This window comes from Equus asinus, chromosome 2 (genome assembly GCF_041296235.1).
Source record: "Equus asinus isolate D_3611 breed Donkey chromosome 2, EquAss-T2T_v2, whole genome shotgun sequence".
Classification (NCBI taxonomy): Eukaryota; Metazoa; Chordata; class Mammalia; order Perissodactyla; family Equidae; genus Equus; species Equus asinus.
The window spans coordinates 141,864,974-141,883,518 of record NC_091791.1 but is presented as its reverse complement, the minus strand read 5'-3'; the positions used below and the strand labels follow the sequence as shown (position 1 = coordinate 141,883,518).

Below are 18,545 nucleotides of genomic sequence, written 5' to 3'. Positions count from 1 at the left end.
ACAAGGTGGTTCAGTACGGTACTCAAAAAATCAACCAATGTAATCCACCAGGCTAAGAAAGAAAAAGCAGCAAAAGCATTTGAGGAAATTTAACACCCCTTCATGATAAAAACCTTCTGAAAAATAGGGATAGAAGAGAACTCCCTCAACTTAATAAACGGCATGAACAAAAAAACTACAACTAACAGAATGCTTTCCCCCTAAGGAATGTAACAAAGAAAGTTGATGTCCACTCTCATCATTTTCACTTGGGATAGTGGTAGCCAATGCTAGAAGTTTTACCCAGTGCAATAACGCAAAAAAAGGAAATAAAAAGTATACAGAGAAGAGCAAGGAATAAAACTGTTCCTATATACAGAAGCTACCATATACTACGTAGCAAAAAAGAAAACAACTCTTAGAGCTACTAAGTAATTCAGCAAGGTCATGAGATACAAGATAAATATAAAAAAGTCAATTCACTAGCAATGAGTACATGGACACTGAAATTAAAACTAAAATCCCATTTACAATTGCCAAAAAGAGAGAGAAATACTTAGATGTAAATCTAACAGAACATATACAAGATTTGCACGCTGAAAACTAAAAAACAGTGATGGAAAAATTCAAAGATGATCTAAATAAATGGAGAGTCATACTATGTTCATGGACTGGAAGACTCAACATAGTGAACATGTCAACTCTCCCCAAATTGATATTCAGATTTAATGCAATTCCTATCAAAATCCCAAAAGACTACTTCTAGAGACAAAATTATTCTAAAATTCATATGGAAAGGCAAAGGAACTAGAATAGCTAAAACAGTTCTGAAGACTTATTATACAGCTACAGTAATCAAAACTGTGTGGTACTGATGGAAGGATGGACAGATAGATCAACAGACAAAATAGAGATCCCAGGAACAGACCCATACAAATACGCTCTACTGTGTTTTAACACAGGTGCAAAAGCAATTCAGTGTAGGAGAGAGAACCTTTCCAACAAATGGTGTGGAGCAACTGGACATCCAAAAGCAAAAACTGAACTTTGCTCTAAGTCTCATATCTTATACAAAAAATTAACTGAAAATGGATCACAGATTTAAAAGTGAAAAACTTTTAGAAAAATAAAGGAGAAATTCTTCACGATCTAGGCAAAGACTTCCTAGAGGTGACACCAAAAGTATGATCCATAAAAACAGAAATTGATAAACTGGACTGCATAGAAATTGAAAACATTTGCTTGGAAAAAGACCCTGTTAAGAGGATGAAAAGACAAGCTACAGACTAGGAGAAAATATTCGTAAACCACACACCTGACAAAGCACTAGTATCTAGAATACATAAAGAACTCCCAAAATTTTACAATAAGTGAAGAAGCAACCCAATTAGAAAATCAGCAAATCATCCTGACTTGAGCTCAAACCTGTTGATATAGCTGTTTAATGCCATATCCTGTGGTTTTCTGACTATTCTACATATTAATGAGAAAGAGCAATGAAATCTTCAACTATAATTATGGGTTTGTCTATTTCTCCTTTCAGTTTTGCTTCATGTATTTTGAAGATTTTTTAGGTTCATATACCTTTAGGACCATTAATCCTTCACATGAATTTACTCTATTAACATCATGATTTCTACTCCAACTTGCTTTTGATTAGTGTTTGTATGGTACATATCTTTCTCCATCCTTTTGCTTTTAAACTATATGTGTCTTCATATTTAAATCGTGTTTCTGGAAGAAAACATAATTGTATCCTGCTTTTTATGCAGTTTGTGAACTGCTGCCCGGGTCTAGCTTTTTTAACACAGCCTGACAATTTCTCTTTTAACTGTAGTGTTTATACCATTTACATATAATGTAATTATCAATATGGTTGGGTTTAAATCTATTATCTTTCTACTGCTTCATCTTAAAAGTGATATTATTCTCTATGTTAATCATTCTGTCAATTTCCAAAACTTACTTTTAGTTTCCTCTTATGCATTTCAGCTTGTTCTTCCTGGTATAATTCTTGTCGCACTTGTTCCAAATCTTCACGTTGCCTCAGCATTTCTTCCAGTTTCTGAGTCAGCTATTAAAGTTTTTAAAAAAACACACAAACATTTTTAGGAACCAAATTCTGTAATAAATATTTCAGGAAAAAAATATTTCAGAATTTCTCCAATGTTAAATTGATTATTTAATACCATATTCTGAAGCTGTAGCCTTTTTTCTTCACTTTCTTGAACTTTTGCCATCCGATCTTCTTCTCTTTGTTGCTGCATGTTGGCAAACTCTGTGATTTTTCTATTTTCTTCTTCCATCTCCTCACGCTTCTTTTTTCTCCAGAGAGCCTGCTCTTTCTGAAACTCTTCTATATACCTTCGAGTTGCATTCATTTTTTCTAACTTTTGTTGTCTTTCTCTAAAAAGCAATAGTAAGTGCAGTTTTTTTTTCCTGCTTTTTTCTCCCCAAATCCCCCCAGTACATAGTTGTATATTCTATTGTGGGTCCCTCTAGTTGTGGGATGTGGGACGCTGCCTCAACATGGCCTAATGAGCGGTGCCATGTCTGCGCCCAGGATCTGAACCCTGGGCTGCCACAGTGGAGTGCACGAACTCAACCACTCGGCCCCGGGGCCGGCCCCCATGCAGCTTTATAGCAATAGAAATGATATCAAAAAATATAACTGTCAGTTCCTTCAGTTGATAATAATGTGGATAAAAATGGCTTTCCTATTTACAGTTTGTTCATTCATTCATGTAACAAACCTCTGAGTGTCTACTACGTGGGACTAAATATGACAGGTATGAATTTTCTGAGTAAAATACCACTACACCTCTTCTCTAACCTATTAATGAAGTTGTACGCATCTCATTTCAGAAAGGCCACAACCTGTTTACACAAGCCTCACAGCACTCTATACTTCAGCTGTCTACCAAGGAAATTCGTTGGAAAACAAGTCCTCTGTCATGTGTTATGGGCACATTTAAGAAAAACAAAGGTTTAGTCATTGTCATTTAATAAGCATTTATCAGTTATCAGATAATTAACTGTCACGCTAACAGAGACAGTAAGATCTGGTCTCAGCGTATGTGACCACAACACTTACTGAGGACTTACTCTGTAGGAGGGGCGCCGTCTAGGTGCTCTAGCTTTTCACAACAAGCCCGGGATCAACCTAATGCAAACGTTTAGGCACGTAAGAAAGTTGGGATAAACTTACAATTGATCTTCTTCATAGATTTTCCTAACAATTTCATCAACCATGAGTTTCTCTTTTAGCAACTGCTCATAAGCTTCCTGCTTCTTTTTTTCTTGTTCTTCAAGCTGTTTCTCTAAGTCAAGATAGTACTGTGCTTTTACTTTATTTCGTTTGTCCTCTGCAGCATTCTCTTCCTTTTTTACTCTCTCGTGTTCTTCCATCATGGTTTTGGCTATTTCAGCATCACGTTTCTGTTATTGAAAGAAAATTCATCTTTCTGTTTTCAAATTTGAGCATAGTATGATAGAACATTTTAAACAGATGCAACTGAATATTATAAAGCCTGTTACATAAAATATTTTCATCTCTCTAGGTAAAAAGAAAAGGTAGGTCGCTATCAACTGAAGGGTGTGGATGATGAGCCAGACCCTAAAGAGGCTTTTTTATGCCTTCAAATAGCTCTCCCAGGGCAATACATGAAAGGATAATTAATAACTCCACATTTGAAAAACAGTGAGTAAAGTTAGAAGTACTTTATTAATAACCTAACGACGTTAACTGCCAAAGCAGTAGTCATCTTCGTCTTCTATTTAAAAGTTGACATAGGCAATTTTCACAATTTTTAGCTCCATTGTGTATCAGCTGCTACTTAGAGTAAGGATGGTGCATCTTTTCCACACAGTCTGCTGTTAAACAGCTCTGAGCAACTCTTTAAGTTTCTTCCAGTCTAAACTTTCTTTCCTGCCACTGGCCTTTGAAGTCTCCCGTTCCTCATTTACTAAAGGCCCTTTGTAATCACTGTAACTTAAAAGGGTCACATATGTCACTGTGCCAAAGTCTTCTACAGCTTTTAATTCACTCATTCAAGCCCATGCCTTCTGAGTTACAGTCTTGCTTCTTGAATGGGTTAAACCCCTTATTTATTTTGAGCATTTTGAAATCATTTAACAAAATGAGTTGTAAAATAAATATATTGGGGCAATTTAAAAAATTTCCCCTTACCATTATAATCACATCCCAAATGCTAGAACAATTAGCAGCATCAAGCATAAAAGGAGCAGCAGAGTAAATAGGAGTGCTAATGCCATTCCTGGTCTTAAAGATGATGCCTTTAACATATACTTGACCAAACTGTTAACATGACTTGACCAAAATTCTTTCTTTGCTTTTGTTTTCTTAGTACATATCGCGCTAGGTTCTTTAGAAAAAATATGAAATGAGAAAACCACGTATATACAGATTACCGTACACTTAAAGAAGTACAGTGTTCTCCTTTCACAGGTAAGAAAACTAATGCTGGAGAGACAGAGAGAAACTAGCACCTAGATATCCTGACACCTAGTCAAGTCCTAGGAGTATTTGACTTCAATTTTTGTGGATCAATTTTATTTAGAAAACAGCAGCAATTCTTTCAGGAGTCACATTAAAATGTCTTCAATTGCCTTGAATAACCTCAATTATCAGGATAATTAAAACTGCAAACTACTGGTCAAATAGTACATTGTTTATGTTCTACTTCATTTTTGAAAGGTAGAAGAGACCTATAAGGCTTAGGAAATGAAGTCTCCTCACCCTCTCCTACCACCTGCCACAGCAAAGGCTGTCACAGTTAACAGCATGCGGTATAGCCCTCTAGCCTGTCTCTGTTCTAACACACATGCACACACACACACACACGTCACTGTAGACAGCATCTATTCCTAGTTGATGCCGACATTGCATGGCACTCGTTGAGTATTTTGATATCACCCCTCTAACTGTGTGTGTGTTAATATGTGTGTGAGTTGTTATATATAACATATATGTTATATGTTGATATACAGACATATATGTACAAGTTTTAAAAAATAAAAATGGTCTGTGATATGTATTATTCTCTAACTTGACTTTTCCTCAACTTGCTTTTTTCCTAACTTATAATATATCCTGGCCAACTTTAAAGACCAGAACATTTACCTCTACCTCTTTCTCTTTCATGGCTGTATACTATCTTTGAAAGGGATCCAGGAGACAGAGAACTCTACCACCAAAATGCTCTATGCAATAACGGAGAAATGGGAGACGGAACTTAAAAGACTGTGTACGGTTGCACTCAGATCTGTTCATCCATGTCTAGTCTTTCTGCGTGACCATGAGAGCTCAAGTGATGATGTGCACCCTGCTTTTAAGTGTTAACTCAATAAACTCTCTTTTATATTACACTGTATAACACTACTGGTGAGTGTGTCTGAAACTCCTTTGCCCAAGAGTAACTCTTGCCCTAACCTTGGCAGTATGTCACGAGTTAGAAAAAGGGATAAAAATAGAGGGAAACATCACAAGAAGAGACTGCTGTTTATAAAACGGGAAAGTTTCCCACCTAAAATTAAAAATTGTTTATTTTTTTAAATAACTAAAAATAAAAAAATTAATAACATTCTAAAATATATTGATCATGCTAACAATTTGTACTGAATTGGTTTGTCAAAGAATAATTAGTTAGAGACCATAAAGAATGCTGGGAGTTACTGAATATAGCTGTTCATTCTCAGCAGCAACCTAATTCTTTGTATCGGAAAGGCTCAAATATTAAATTAAACAAGACTAAATATTAAATAATCCATGATTCCTATACCTTAAGGATCTGAAAAGCATAAAAGTATTTGAGAAATCTAGCAGTGTAAATTCTTTATAGTATGTAACAATTTTCAAAACATTGGTCTATTTTTGATTTTCTAAATGAAGCTAAAAATAGAAAAACATAATGAAGAGAACATGATTACCATTTGCTCGTATTTAATGGCATCCTTTTCAGCAATCTGAGCTGCCCTTTCTTTATTCATGTAAGCTGCTTTTAATTTCTTCTCCAATTCTCTGAGCTCAATACTGTTTAAAAAAAAAAAGACAAATTTAAATTTGAAGACTGTATTTCTCTATTTTAAAAATAATACATATCTGAAATTTAAAGAATTTTTTTCTAAATGTGTAAAAGATATTTATTATTTAAATATTTTGAAAAAAAATATCCTTTTCTCTTTCATCCAAAGAAAAATCAGAATGCATATGAAAGGGAACACTGTAATCACATTTTTAGACAAAGTAACTCTTTCATTTTCAATAATCATCACTAAAAATCTTTCTGTCAGTGCCTGGCTCAGAAAAGGTGCTTTACAAATTTGGTTAAAATTTCTGTCCAGCTACTAACACTATCAAGTGAAAAGAGCTATAGTGGAGGTGTTTAAACCTAAGCAAGTTACTTAAATTTTGTACCTCAGTTTTGCTATCTGTGAAAGGGGGAGTTGTGGGAATCAAACGAATGTGTATAAAGAGCTTGGAAAAGTACCTGTTACACAGTAAACATTCTACAAATGGTAACTATTTCATGACGATGCTGCTGAAGAGGGAGTAACCATGGGCAAGTCTGCTTCACTCCTTGGGCTTTTTACTTATCTGTTAAAAAATGGGGGCTGGCCTCAGATAATCTCTGTAATATATCATTGGGGTTTTAATTTACATTTCCCTATTACTAATGGAATTGAGACTTTTTCATATGTTTGAGTCATTTATACATCTTTTGTGAAGTTCTTGTTCAATATTTTTTTTGCCTATTTTTATACTGGACTATCTACTTATTATTATTGCATAAATATTCTTTATATATTCTGGATACAAGTCTTTTGTTGGTTACGTGCATTGCAATTATCTCCTTCCAGTCTGTGGTTACTCTCATCGTGATTTCTTTAGATGAAGTGATGTATTCTAATTCACCAATCTTTTTCTTCATTGTCAATGACTTTTGTGTCATGTTTTAAGAAATGTTGCCCCCCCCAACACACATAAAGATTTTTTCTTACATTACTCTCTCAAAGTTTTGTTGTTTTACCATTCACTTTTAGACTACAGTCCTTCAGCAATTGATTTTGTGTGTGGTATGAGGTAGAAATCAAGTTCATTCTCTTCCATATGCATATCTAATTGATCTGGTACCATTTAAAAAAAAGCCCATTTCTGATGCTCAGCAGTGCCAGTTTTGTCATAAAGTGTGCATATATCCATGAGTCTGTTTTTAGATTTTCTATCCCATCCTTCCTCAACCGGCATTCCATAAGAGAATTAAGCCTCGTAGAAAATTAAGTGACTATATTTTTAATTTTCTCAAAGATGGTATACAGCTGGTATTATGTTAGACCTATAGGAGGTAAACTAATTCATTACATACAATGAATGCCTTAAAGCATTACGGCTTAAATTTCTGGTTGAGAAGAAGTGCTCTCTTCTATTCCATTGATCCATTTGTTTATCTTGTGCTAAAACCACACTACCTTAATTACTGTGGCTTTATAATAAATATTCATATCCTGGAGAAGTCGTCTCAAATTTTTGTCTTCTTAAAGACTGTCCTAGCCATTCTTGGTACTTTGCATTTCCATACACATTTTTGAGTCAGCTTGCCAAACTTCACAAGAAACAAAACTGGCTGGGATTCTGATTAGGACTGTACTGAATTTATAAATCAATTTGGAGAGTTATTGACAGGTTTGCAATACTGAGTCTTCAAGTCAACAAACTTGGTAGATCCTTCCAATTATTTAGGTTTCTAAAAAGTCTATCAATAATGGTTTATTTTTGTTTCTGTTTTGTTATTGAAGTTTTATACCTCTTTCATTAGATATTTTTTATGCTCTTATACAAATCATTAAAAAAATTTCATTCTCTGTTGATTTACAGAAATACAATTAATGTTTATATATTGACTTCATATTCAACAACACTGCTAAACTTATTTTTATAATTTATATGTAAATTCTTTTGGATTGTCTACATACACAATCATATGATCTGTGAATAATGAAAGCTTTATTTCTTTACTGCCAATCCTAACATCTTTCATTTACTCTTCTCACCTCATTGCACTGGTTAGTGTGTCCAATACAATGACTAATAGAAGCTGTTATAGCAGGCATCCCTGTTTTTCTTTCTTTCTTTTTTTTTTGCTGAGGAAGATTAGCCCTGAGCTAACATCCATGCCAATCTTCTTCCATTTTATATATGTGGGTCACCGCCACAGCATGGCTGACAAGTGGTGTAGGTCTGCTCCTGGGGTGCAAACCTGGGCCGCCAAAGCAGAGTGCACCAAACTTAACCACTATGTCATGGAGCTGGTCGTCTTCTTAACGTCAGAGAGAAAGTGTTTAACACTGGCCATTAAGTATGATGTTACTGTAAATTCCCTTTTATTCCTAGTTTGATAATCTTTTTTTAATCATAGATTGATATTGATTTATATCAACTGGCTTTTCCTGCTCACATGGTTTTTCTATTATATTCGGTCAATATGATGAATTATATTTATTGATTTTCTAATGTTAAACCAACTTTGCACCCTTGGAATAAATTAAATTTGGTCAGATGTATTATCTTTCTTACATACCACTGGATTTGATATTGACTAATATATTTCAGATTACAGCAGCTAAATTCATGAGAAAGATTAGTCTATAATTTTCTTGTCCCATTCAGGTACTGATCTGATTAAAATAAATTGGGAAAAGTTCCCTCTTTTGCCACTCTGCAAAACTATGCAAAATTCGTGTTACTTCTTCCTTGAATGTTTGGTAAAATTCACTAATCAACCACCTAGCCATGTAGGTTTCTTTGTGGACAAGGTTAATTATAGATGCAATATCTTTAAAAGTTATAGGAACATTCAGGTTTCTATTTCTACTAGCGTCAGTTTGGTAAAATGTGCTATTTAGTAATTTATCTAAATTTTCAAATTTATTTACATAAAACTGTTCACAATATCCTATGAGCTAGTAAATATATGTACCATCTACAGTGATATCCCATTATCCATTCCTAAAATCGTATTTGTGTATTCTATTTGTGCATTTTATCATTCCTGCCAGGGGTTATCAATTTTACCTTTTTAAAGGTAAAATTCTTGGCGTTGCTGATTCTACTTTATGTTTACATTCTACTTCACTCATTTCTGTTCTTATCTTTATTATTGCCCTCCTCCTACATTGTTTACATTCCAGATGGAAATTTTCTGTTTGTTTTCTAATAATTCCAGATGGAATCCTCCAAACAGAAATGTTGTACCCACCTGAGCAATAACTCACTATTCTCCCCTTTCCCTGGCCCCTGGTAACCTCTAATTTACTTTCTGTCTCTATAAATTTGCCTGTTCTAGATATTTCATATAAGCAGAAGCATTTGTCCTTTTTTTGTGCCTCAGAACTGGGAGGGGATGAGGGAAGGACAAGTAAAAACACCACAGATTTTGCTACTGTTTCTAAGTTGTCTTTTTCTTGTTTCAGCAGTCAGTGGGTTGCTGTAAACCTTTGACTGCTGTTCAGAGTTCTTACAGAGTTGGTTCTAACCGTTTCTACTTGTGTTTTGATTGACAGGGGCAGGAGCGTAGGGCTGCCTACCCCACCATTTTGCTTATGTCACTCCACTCTTACAACTTTTACTATGTGATATTTTCATTGTCACTCAGTTAAAAATACTTTCTAATTTCAATTTTGGTTACTTCTTTGGCCTAGGGGTTATTCAGAAGTACATTTCAAAATATCTAAACATACAAAGATTGCCTAGTTATCTCGTTACCATATCTACTTTAATTCCACTGCGGTCAGAGAACATACTATGTATGAATTAAATGCTTTGAAAAGCTGCTGATTTGTTCTGGCATAACCATTTGTTCAGTAAATGGTTCAAATATGTTTACTGTAACTATTAATATAGTTGAGTTTAAATTTATAATCTTAGTATTTTCTTTCTATTTGTCCTACCTCTCTTTTCTCTTCTTCTGCCTCTATGTTGGGAGTCTCCAAAACCACCTCCTCAGATTCAGTCATTCAGCGGGAGGACTCACAAGACTCAGCATATAGTCACACTCACGGCTATGATTTACTACAGTAAAATGCAGACCAAAATGGGCAACAGAAAAAAGGCTCCTGGGGCGAAGTCCTGAAGAAATCAGTTGCAAGTTTCCAAAAGTCCTCTCCCAGTGGGGGCACACAGGACACACTTAACTCCCCAGCAATGAGTTGTGACCACATGTGTGAAATGTCTACCAGGAAAGCTCACTAGAGACTTAGGGTCCAGGGTTTTTACTAGGGGCTGGTCATGAGGGTACCCTCTGCCTAGTGCATACCAGAAGTCCAGACTCCCAGAAGGAAAACAGGAATTCAGCATAAAAGAAACTGTTTTTCCAAATAGTTTAGGCACTGTTATCATAGAGAAATGGGAACTTTCTCAAAATCCAAGTTTCCAGATGCCAGCCAAGGACCAAACTTGCCAGCAGGACTTTCTAAGGATATCAGTCTCAGGCCTGCTATGTTAACTCTTTTCTGCACAGCCCCTTTTTAGATTCATCATTTCTTATTATCACATTTTCTCCTCTATTAATTTGTTAATTGTATATTCTTTTCCAAACTTTTTGTTACAGAGATTACAACATGTTTGTTTCGAGTCTAATAAAATTTGACCATTTTTTTTACTAAAGATTCTTGACCACTTTACTCCAATTAATTCCTATCTCACTTTTGTTATAGTTTCTATTTTTAACCCTTTATATATTTTAAATCCCAAAAGACATTACAATAAATGATTCACACATTCAAATTTCACCTAGATTTACTACACATTTACCTTCCTGAAGTTCTGAAATTCATGTTAGGATCATTTTCATTCTTCTACCTGAAGAATAACTGCCAGTATTTCCTTTAATGCAGGGTTATTGGTGATCAATCTGTTTTTGTTTGTCTGAAAACATTATTTTTTAATTCATTTCATCTACTTTATTTTAATAATTAACATCTTGATTATCAGTCTGGAATATAAGTGTGCTGGCATCAGCAAGGAACTGGTTAGACATCTAATAAGGGAAGAAATCTCTCTGTCTCTTCTTTGAGTTAGTTTGTGCTGAAGTTAAATATAAATTATATAATAGGTGCTTGTTCTTGCTTTCATAAAGATATGTACTAACTATGTAATAAATATATAGTTGCTAATTATGTAATAATTATAAATTGTATAATTTACAATTAATTATAAATAATTAGTTATACAATTAATTATAATTATTAATTGATTAGTGCTATAATTAAGATAGGATTTCTAAAAATAGGCAGTGAGTTTCCCATCTCTAGTTAAAAGCAGTGATAAAATTAAATTGCCTTTTAAAAATGTTCTTGGGTTAAAAAAAAATCACATGTTCAAAATCAAATAACAAAAGAGTCTCATGACTTCTGAACTTAAACAATTATTTTCAAAATAAATTTAAATGATTGTTAAAAATTTACCCTGGGTTTTAAAATGAATTTCTTTTACATTTAAAGAGCCTAATCTTAACATAGGTGATTTTGAATTACTTAGGATACATATTAAGTACCACAGCAAACATTTCCTTGAATTTAGACCTGCCAATTTGCAGACAAATACACTGACCAAAAAATGGTCCATTTCTGCATGTTAGTTAAAATTTTACTACAGCTGATGCACAAAATAAAAAAACTCTTAGCAGTTTTGACACTGCTGAGAGGGAGCATACTCTGTTTGAAAGAGTAATCAACTGAATGACTTCTGCCTTAAGTTTGAAGAAAATTTTCCCAAGGTATAGAATTCTAGATGGGCTATTACTTTCTTTCAGCCCTTTAAATCCACTGTCTTCTAGTCTCCACTGTCGCTGCTCAAAATTCAGTCGTATTTCTTATTGTTGTTCCTTTGAAGGTAATAGTCCTTTGTGTGTGGATACTTTTGTGGTTTTTATGATTTTCTCTATTATTGGATTTCAAAAGTTTGACTAGGTTGAGTATAGGGGTGCTTTTCATTCTTCATTGTGTTTTAACCTGTGGCTTTATGTCTTTTATCATTTTTGGAAATTCTTGGCCAATATCTCTTCAACCACTGCTTCTGCATCATCCTCTTTCATTTCCACTACCAAGACTAAAATTATGCATCTGTTAGAACTTTATACCATAGCCCATGCCTCTTTTAAGTTCTCTTCTATATTTATCTATCCTTGTGTTTCTCTGTGCTTTATTCTAGATGTTTTCCATTAACCTGCTCACACATTACCTCTTCATCTGTTTCTATCCAATAAAATCTAATTAAACTCTGTATTATTGAAGTAAAACATACACTGAAGTGCACTAATCTTAAGTGTACAGTTCATAGAATGATGTTGAACACCTTGCCATACGCTTATTGGCCAAACTCTGCTTCAGTTCTCAATTCTAAGCCGTACTTTTGGAATCAGCAGAAACCTCCAGAAGAAATGCAGCTACAAATGCCAGGCTCATCATTGTGGTTTCCTTCCTCTCCCTAATCTTATTTTTATACTTTCTCAGATATTCTGTTCTCAAAGGGAGCGTTTATCTGAATCACCTAGTCTGCAATTGCTAGAAGTGGAAAGCTCTTCTATTTAATTCTTGTATCAGTGAATTAGACAAAAACATGATAATAATATAAAACTATGACTGATAGCTAACAATGATTGGAGAATTAAGGTCCAAAAGAGAGTTTAAGACTAGAACAATATGAACATATTAGCAGTAATTCTAAATCTTTTTCTAAAAATTAGAAATCCCTTACAGAATTTGATAAAAGTTCTGGGCCCCGAAAAATACATATGGGTACATTTGCCAAACCCATAAATATACTTTAATGAGGCTCAAAACCCCTAAAGCTCATCCATGAGTTATATAATATTCTACATAAGCCTTGCTCAGTTAAGATAAAATGTAATAACTATCCAAGTAAATTTCCAATATATTCAACTACATAAGTATGGGGTGGGCATTTAGTCAGCCCTGAGTTTTAATCAATGGTGTGACACAGCAGCCCCTAAAAAGTAACTTGATCTTCCAGGAACATAAGAAACATATTCTAGAACAGTGGGGTTAACAGTCCCACTATTAGGGGTACTAAGTAGTACCCTGAAGTATTATCCATACTTGTGGGGGTAATATTTTGTTAAGAAACACCAATAATCTAAATTACCTCTACAAAAGGGAACCAGGATGGAAAAGAAGCTTGAAACCAGGTTATATAAAGAACAAATGAACAAATATGGGATATTTAACTTACAGAAAAAAACATATAGTGGATTCATACATATGAAAAGATGTCCTAAAGAAGCACTAAATTTATTTATGTATTTATTATCAGATAGCAGAACTGAGATAAATCCATGAAAGGCACAGAGATATTAATTTTGAAACAGTAGGAGAAAAAAGATTATTCGAAGTTAGGGCTGAATGAGAAAGAAAGTTCCTATTGCATTCACTAAAGGTGTTGAACCACAGCTTGACCAGCCACTCTCCAGAAATACTGCAGGAAATTTACATAGGGTTATAAAATTAAATTAGATGTCACCTAATGTTTCTCTTAGGACTAGGACTCATGAGTCTATTTTTTATAAGAGGTCATTTAAAAAATTATGTTTGGAGGAAAGAGTAGAGGGAATTGACATTCATTTTCACCTTAAATATTAATACTTTACTTCTACGAATACAACTCATTTTCTCAAATAAATACATGTAGGATTTAAAGCACTAAGTATTTCCAGGCAAAATATTAACTGAGTGCAATGATATAAGGCAATTCCACTCTCAGGTAAAAGTTTGAAGATAAAGACTAAATAAATCAAATTTATAGAAACCAAGATACCTGTTTTCTCTTACTTGTTGCCTCATCTTCTCATCTTTTAGACTTTCATTTTTTAGTTTTGCCAATTCCACAGCCAATTTTTCTTCTTGTTCAAGCTGGAGTTCCCTCAACCTTTTGTTTTCTTCTGCCTGAATAAAAAAATATAATTTCAGTTATTTGTCCTCCAGAATTAGATTTTTTTCCATCAAGTTTTAATCTGTTTTATAACAGAATACTGCAAGTGCCTTCAGAGTAACAATCAACTATTTGTTTTATTTTAAAATACAAAATGCTATTTCAATAAACACTTCTCTGCACATTTTATCACGGAAAATTTCAAACATCACCAACAGTAGGAAGTATAAAATTAAAATACACACTCACCTCCAACAATTATCAATATTTTGCCAATCATTGCCTCTAGTCTTCTACTCCACTCTTTTTTGTTCTTTTTTTTTTTTTTTTGCTAGAGTATTTTAAAAACAAATCCTGGATATCTCATTAACCACCTAAATAATTCAACATTGATAAGGTAGAAATTCTTATCAGGTAGATAACAACCACACCGTTAACATGTCTAAATAAATCAACAACTCCTTAGTAAGATCTAATACCTTGTCCATATTCAGGTTTCTCCAATTGTCTCAAAGACGCTTTTTTTCGTTTTTGGTTTGTTCAAATTGAAATCCAAGCAAGGTCCACATATTGCATCTAGTTATTATTTCTCTTAAGTCTCTTTCATTGTGTAATGGTCACCTCACACGCACACTTTTTTTTTCCCCAAGCCACTGATTTGTTGTAGAAATTAGGACATACGTCCTATAAAATGTCTCACATTCTGAATTTAATAAGTGCTTCCCCAGGATATCATTTAATTTCTCTTTTGTATTTCCTATAAAATGGTAGAAAGATCTAAAGGCTTGATTAAATTCTGTATTTAGGAAAGAATATGCACATGGTAAAACTATATCATCAGCCATGAGATAATGCAAGTTAAACTACAATAATATATCACTAAATACCTATTAGAATGGCTAAAACAAAAAATAACAGCAAAACCAAACACTGGTGAGAAACTACATTATTCACACATTGCTGGGTGGGAATGTAAAATGATGCAGCCACTCTGGAAAATAATTTGATAGTTTGTTATAAAGCTAACATGCAATTACCATACAACTCAACAATCGTACTCTTAAGCATTTAACCCAGAGAAATGTAAACTTACGTTTATTTAAAAATCTGTACCCCAATTTTTACAGCAGATTTATTCAAATTGCCAATACTGGAAATACCCAGACATCCTTCAGCAAATGAATGGTCAAATAAACTGTAGTACTCCCACACCATGGACTGCTACTTAGCAACAAAAAGGAATGAAGTACTGATACAAGCAACAACCTGGGTGAATCTCTAGGAATTATGCCAAGTCAAAAAATCCAATCTCAAACTCAGTGGTTTGTTAGCACAGTATTCACAATGTTGTGCAACCATTACCACTATCTAGTTCCAGGACTTAAAAAAAAAAAAAAATAGACTATCTTTTGAAGGAGTTTTGGGTTCACAGCAAAATTCTGCAGAAAGAACAGAGTCCCCATATACCCTCTGCCCATACACATGCATGGCCTCTCTCACTATCAACATCCCGCACCAGAGTGGTACATTTGTAACAATCAATAAACCTACACTGACACGTCATTATCACCCAAAGTACACTGTTGAGAGTTCACTCTTGGTATTGCACATTCTGTGCGCTTTGACAAATGCATAATGACACATGTCTACCATTATTTCACTGCCCTAAAAATCCTGTGTTCCACCTATTCATCCCTCTCTTCCCCAAATCCCTGGCAACCACTGATCTTTTTACTGTCTCCATAGTCTTGCCTTTTCCAAAATGTCATGTAGTTGGAATCATACAGTATGTAGCCTTTTCTGATTGGCCTTTCACTTAGTAATATGCATTTAAGGTTTCTCCATGTCACTTCATGCCTTGATAGCTCATTACTTTTAGTGATGAATAATATTCTGTTGTCTGGATTATTTACCATTCATCTACTGAAGGATATCTTGGTTGCTTACAAGTTTTGGCAATTATGAATAAAGCTGCTATAAACATCCATGTGCACATATTGTGTGTACTTAAGTTTTCAACATTACAGAACATTTTCATCATTCCAAAAAGAAACCCCATACCTTATAGCAGCCCCTTACCCCCAGTCCCTGGCAATCACTAATCTACTTTCTATCTCAATGGGTTAGCATATTCTAGATATTTTATTTAAATGAAATCATACAATATGTAGCCTTTTTGTGCTTGGCTTCTTTCATTTAGCATATTTTCAAGGTTCATTTATGGTGCAGCATGTATCAGTAATTCATTCCTTTGTATGGCTGTATAATATTTCATTGTATAGATACACAACATTTCGTTTATGCATTTTTCAGCTGATGGGCATTTGTGTTGTTTCCACTTTTTGGCTATCATGAATAATGCTGCTATGAACACTCACATACAAGTTTTTGTGTAGACATATGTTTGTCATTATCTTGGGTATACGCTTAGGAGTGGAATTGCTGGGTAATATAGTAACTATGTTTAACTTTTTGAGGAACTACCAAACTGTTTTCCACAGCCACTACATCACTTTACATTTCCACCAGCAATGTACAAGGGTTCCAAGTTGTCTGTATCTTTGCCAACACTTACTTTCCTTTTTTTTTTTAATTAAAAAAAAATCCTCATGGGTCTGAAGTGGTATCTCATTGTGGTTTTGATTTGCATCTCCCTAATGACCAATGATGTTGAGCATATTTTTTGTGCTAAGTGATCGTTTGTATATCTTCTTTGGAGAAATGACTACTAAAATGCTTTGCCCATTAAAAAATTTTTGTCTTTTTATTGTTGAGTTGTATATACAACTTTCTTGAAATGACAAAATTACAGAAATGGAGAACATACCAATGGTTGCCAAAGGTAGGGATGAGGTAGGGGCAGACAAGAAAGAGAAGAGTATGCTTATAAGGACCAACTGAGCAATCCTTGCGATCATGGAACTCTGCTGGATCTTGACTGTGGTGTTGGATATACAAACCTACACACATGATAAACTATACAGAACTAAATACACACACACACAATACACACACACACAGAGCAAGTAAAACTGAGTAAATCTGAACAAGTCTGGTAGACTGTTATTATTGTTGATATCTTGTCTGTGATATTGTACTATAATTTTGCCTAATGTACCACTGGGAGAAATTAAGTACAGGGGATACAGGATCTGTCTCTATTATTTCTTAAAACTGCATAGGAATCCACAATTATCTCAATAAAAATTTCAATTAACAAAAAGCAACAGTAAGTAATGGTGAGGGCAAAAAGCAACTGGAATTCTTAGATATTACTTGAGGAGATCCAAAATAGTACAGCAGCTCTGGAAAACAGTTTGGCAGTTCCTTATAAAATGAAACATACACATACCTAATGACCCAACCATCACACTCCTAGATAGATACCTAAGAGAAACGAAAATTTATGTTCACACAAAAGTTTGTAATCAAATGTTTATAGCAGCTTTACTCACAATTGCCAAAAATGGGAAACAAGATTTCCTTCAACCTGTGAATGGCTAAAACAAACTGGTACATAAAATTTAGCAATTAAAGGAATGATTCATGCAACAACATGGAATCTTAAATTTGTTTTGCTAAGTGAAAGAAGTCAGACCTCAAAGATGACATATTGTATAATTCCATTTATCTGATATTATAGAAAAGACGAACCTATTGGGACAAAAAAGAAATTAGTGGTTTTCAGGGGTGAGTGGTTGACTACAAAGGGGCAACATGAGGGGACTTTCAGTGTGATGGAATTGTTTTGCATGACATTGTGATGGTAGAAAAATCTATGCATTTGTCAAAATCCATAGAACAGTACATCACAAAGAATGAGTTTTATAATATGCAAATTCAAAAAGAAATAAACTAGAGTGACGTCAGCATCATTGCAGAGTGAGATCTTCTCTTACACTCTCTCCCCTAAGATACAATGAAAAGGACACTCATAAACCAACAGAGGATATTCACAAACACAATAGACATCTGAGAGACCCAAGCAGCCATAAGTCTGAAGGTGGAGGTGCTGAACCTCCCCGGAGGCAGTGGAAAGAGGCAAGGAGATCTCCTCACCTTCCCCTAATGGCAGCAACGTAGGGCCCAGGACAACACCCGGCTCTGAGAGGAGGGAGGGAGAGGGCAGTCTTCCATAGGAACACCTTTGCTCTCTGAGTTGCCTCCAAGTCTGTGGGAAAGCTCCACACGGAAGAGGCCAAGTAATCATGGGGGCTTACTCACCAAGCAGAACAGCCCAGGAGGGCAGAGCAGGAGTGCCCCCGGGAGAGCACAGACAAAAGAAAGTGCCACCCTCACCTGGTGCACCAGCTTGGCCAGTTGGCTGAAGCAAGGGAACCTCGCCAGAGAGCCAGTGCATACATGTGTAAAGAAGCAGTGGTGAGCATGCAAACGCATACAAGCCCCGTCAGCATAGCTTCCAAAGGACAGGCACAGCTGCCAGGGTCACAGTGGGCTCAGTATACACAGCTCCTGCCCCCCCTCCCCAGTGGTGGCAGGTGGAATTGGTGACTAGGTACTCACTATGCAAAGGCACAAATCCATGCCATCACACAGCATGAAGAGGTTTTTTTTGAGGAAGATTAGCCCTGAGCTAACATCT

The 18,545-nt window shown here is 34.9% G+C and overlaps 1 protein-coding gene across 1 annotated transcript in view; it reads right to left on the bottom strand.

Annotated features, from left to right (window-relative positions):
- MNS1 (meiosis specific nuclear structural 1) overlaps window positions 1-18,545 on the bottom strand; it is a 46,589-nt gene that overhangs the window by 15,904 nt on the left and 12,140 nt on the right. The window contains exons 3-7 of the mRNA XM_014860453.3: window positions 13,829-13,956; window positions 5,929-6,031; window positions 3,188-3,417; window positions 2,169-2,385; window positions 1,946-2,053 (exon numbers count right to left, since the gene is read on the bottom strand). Coding sequence (XP_014715939.3) covers window positions 1,946-2,053; window positions 2,169-2,385; window positions 3,188-3,417; window positions 5,929-6,031; window positions 13,829-13,956 — 786 coding nt within the window. The remainder of the gene's footprint in view (window positions 1-1,945; window positions 2,054-2,168; window positions 2,386-3,187; window positions 3,418-5,928; window positions 6,032-13,828; window positions 13,957-18,545) is intronic.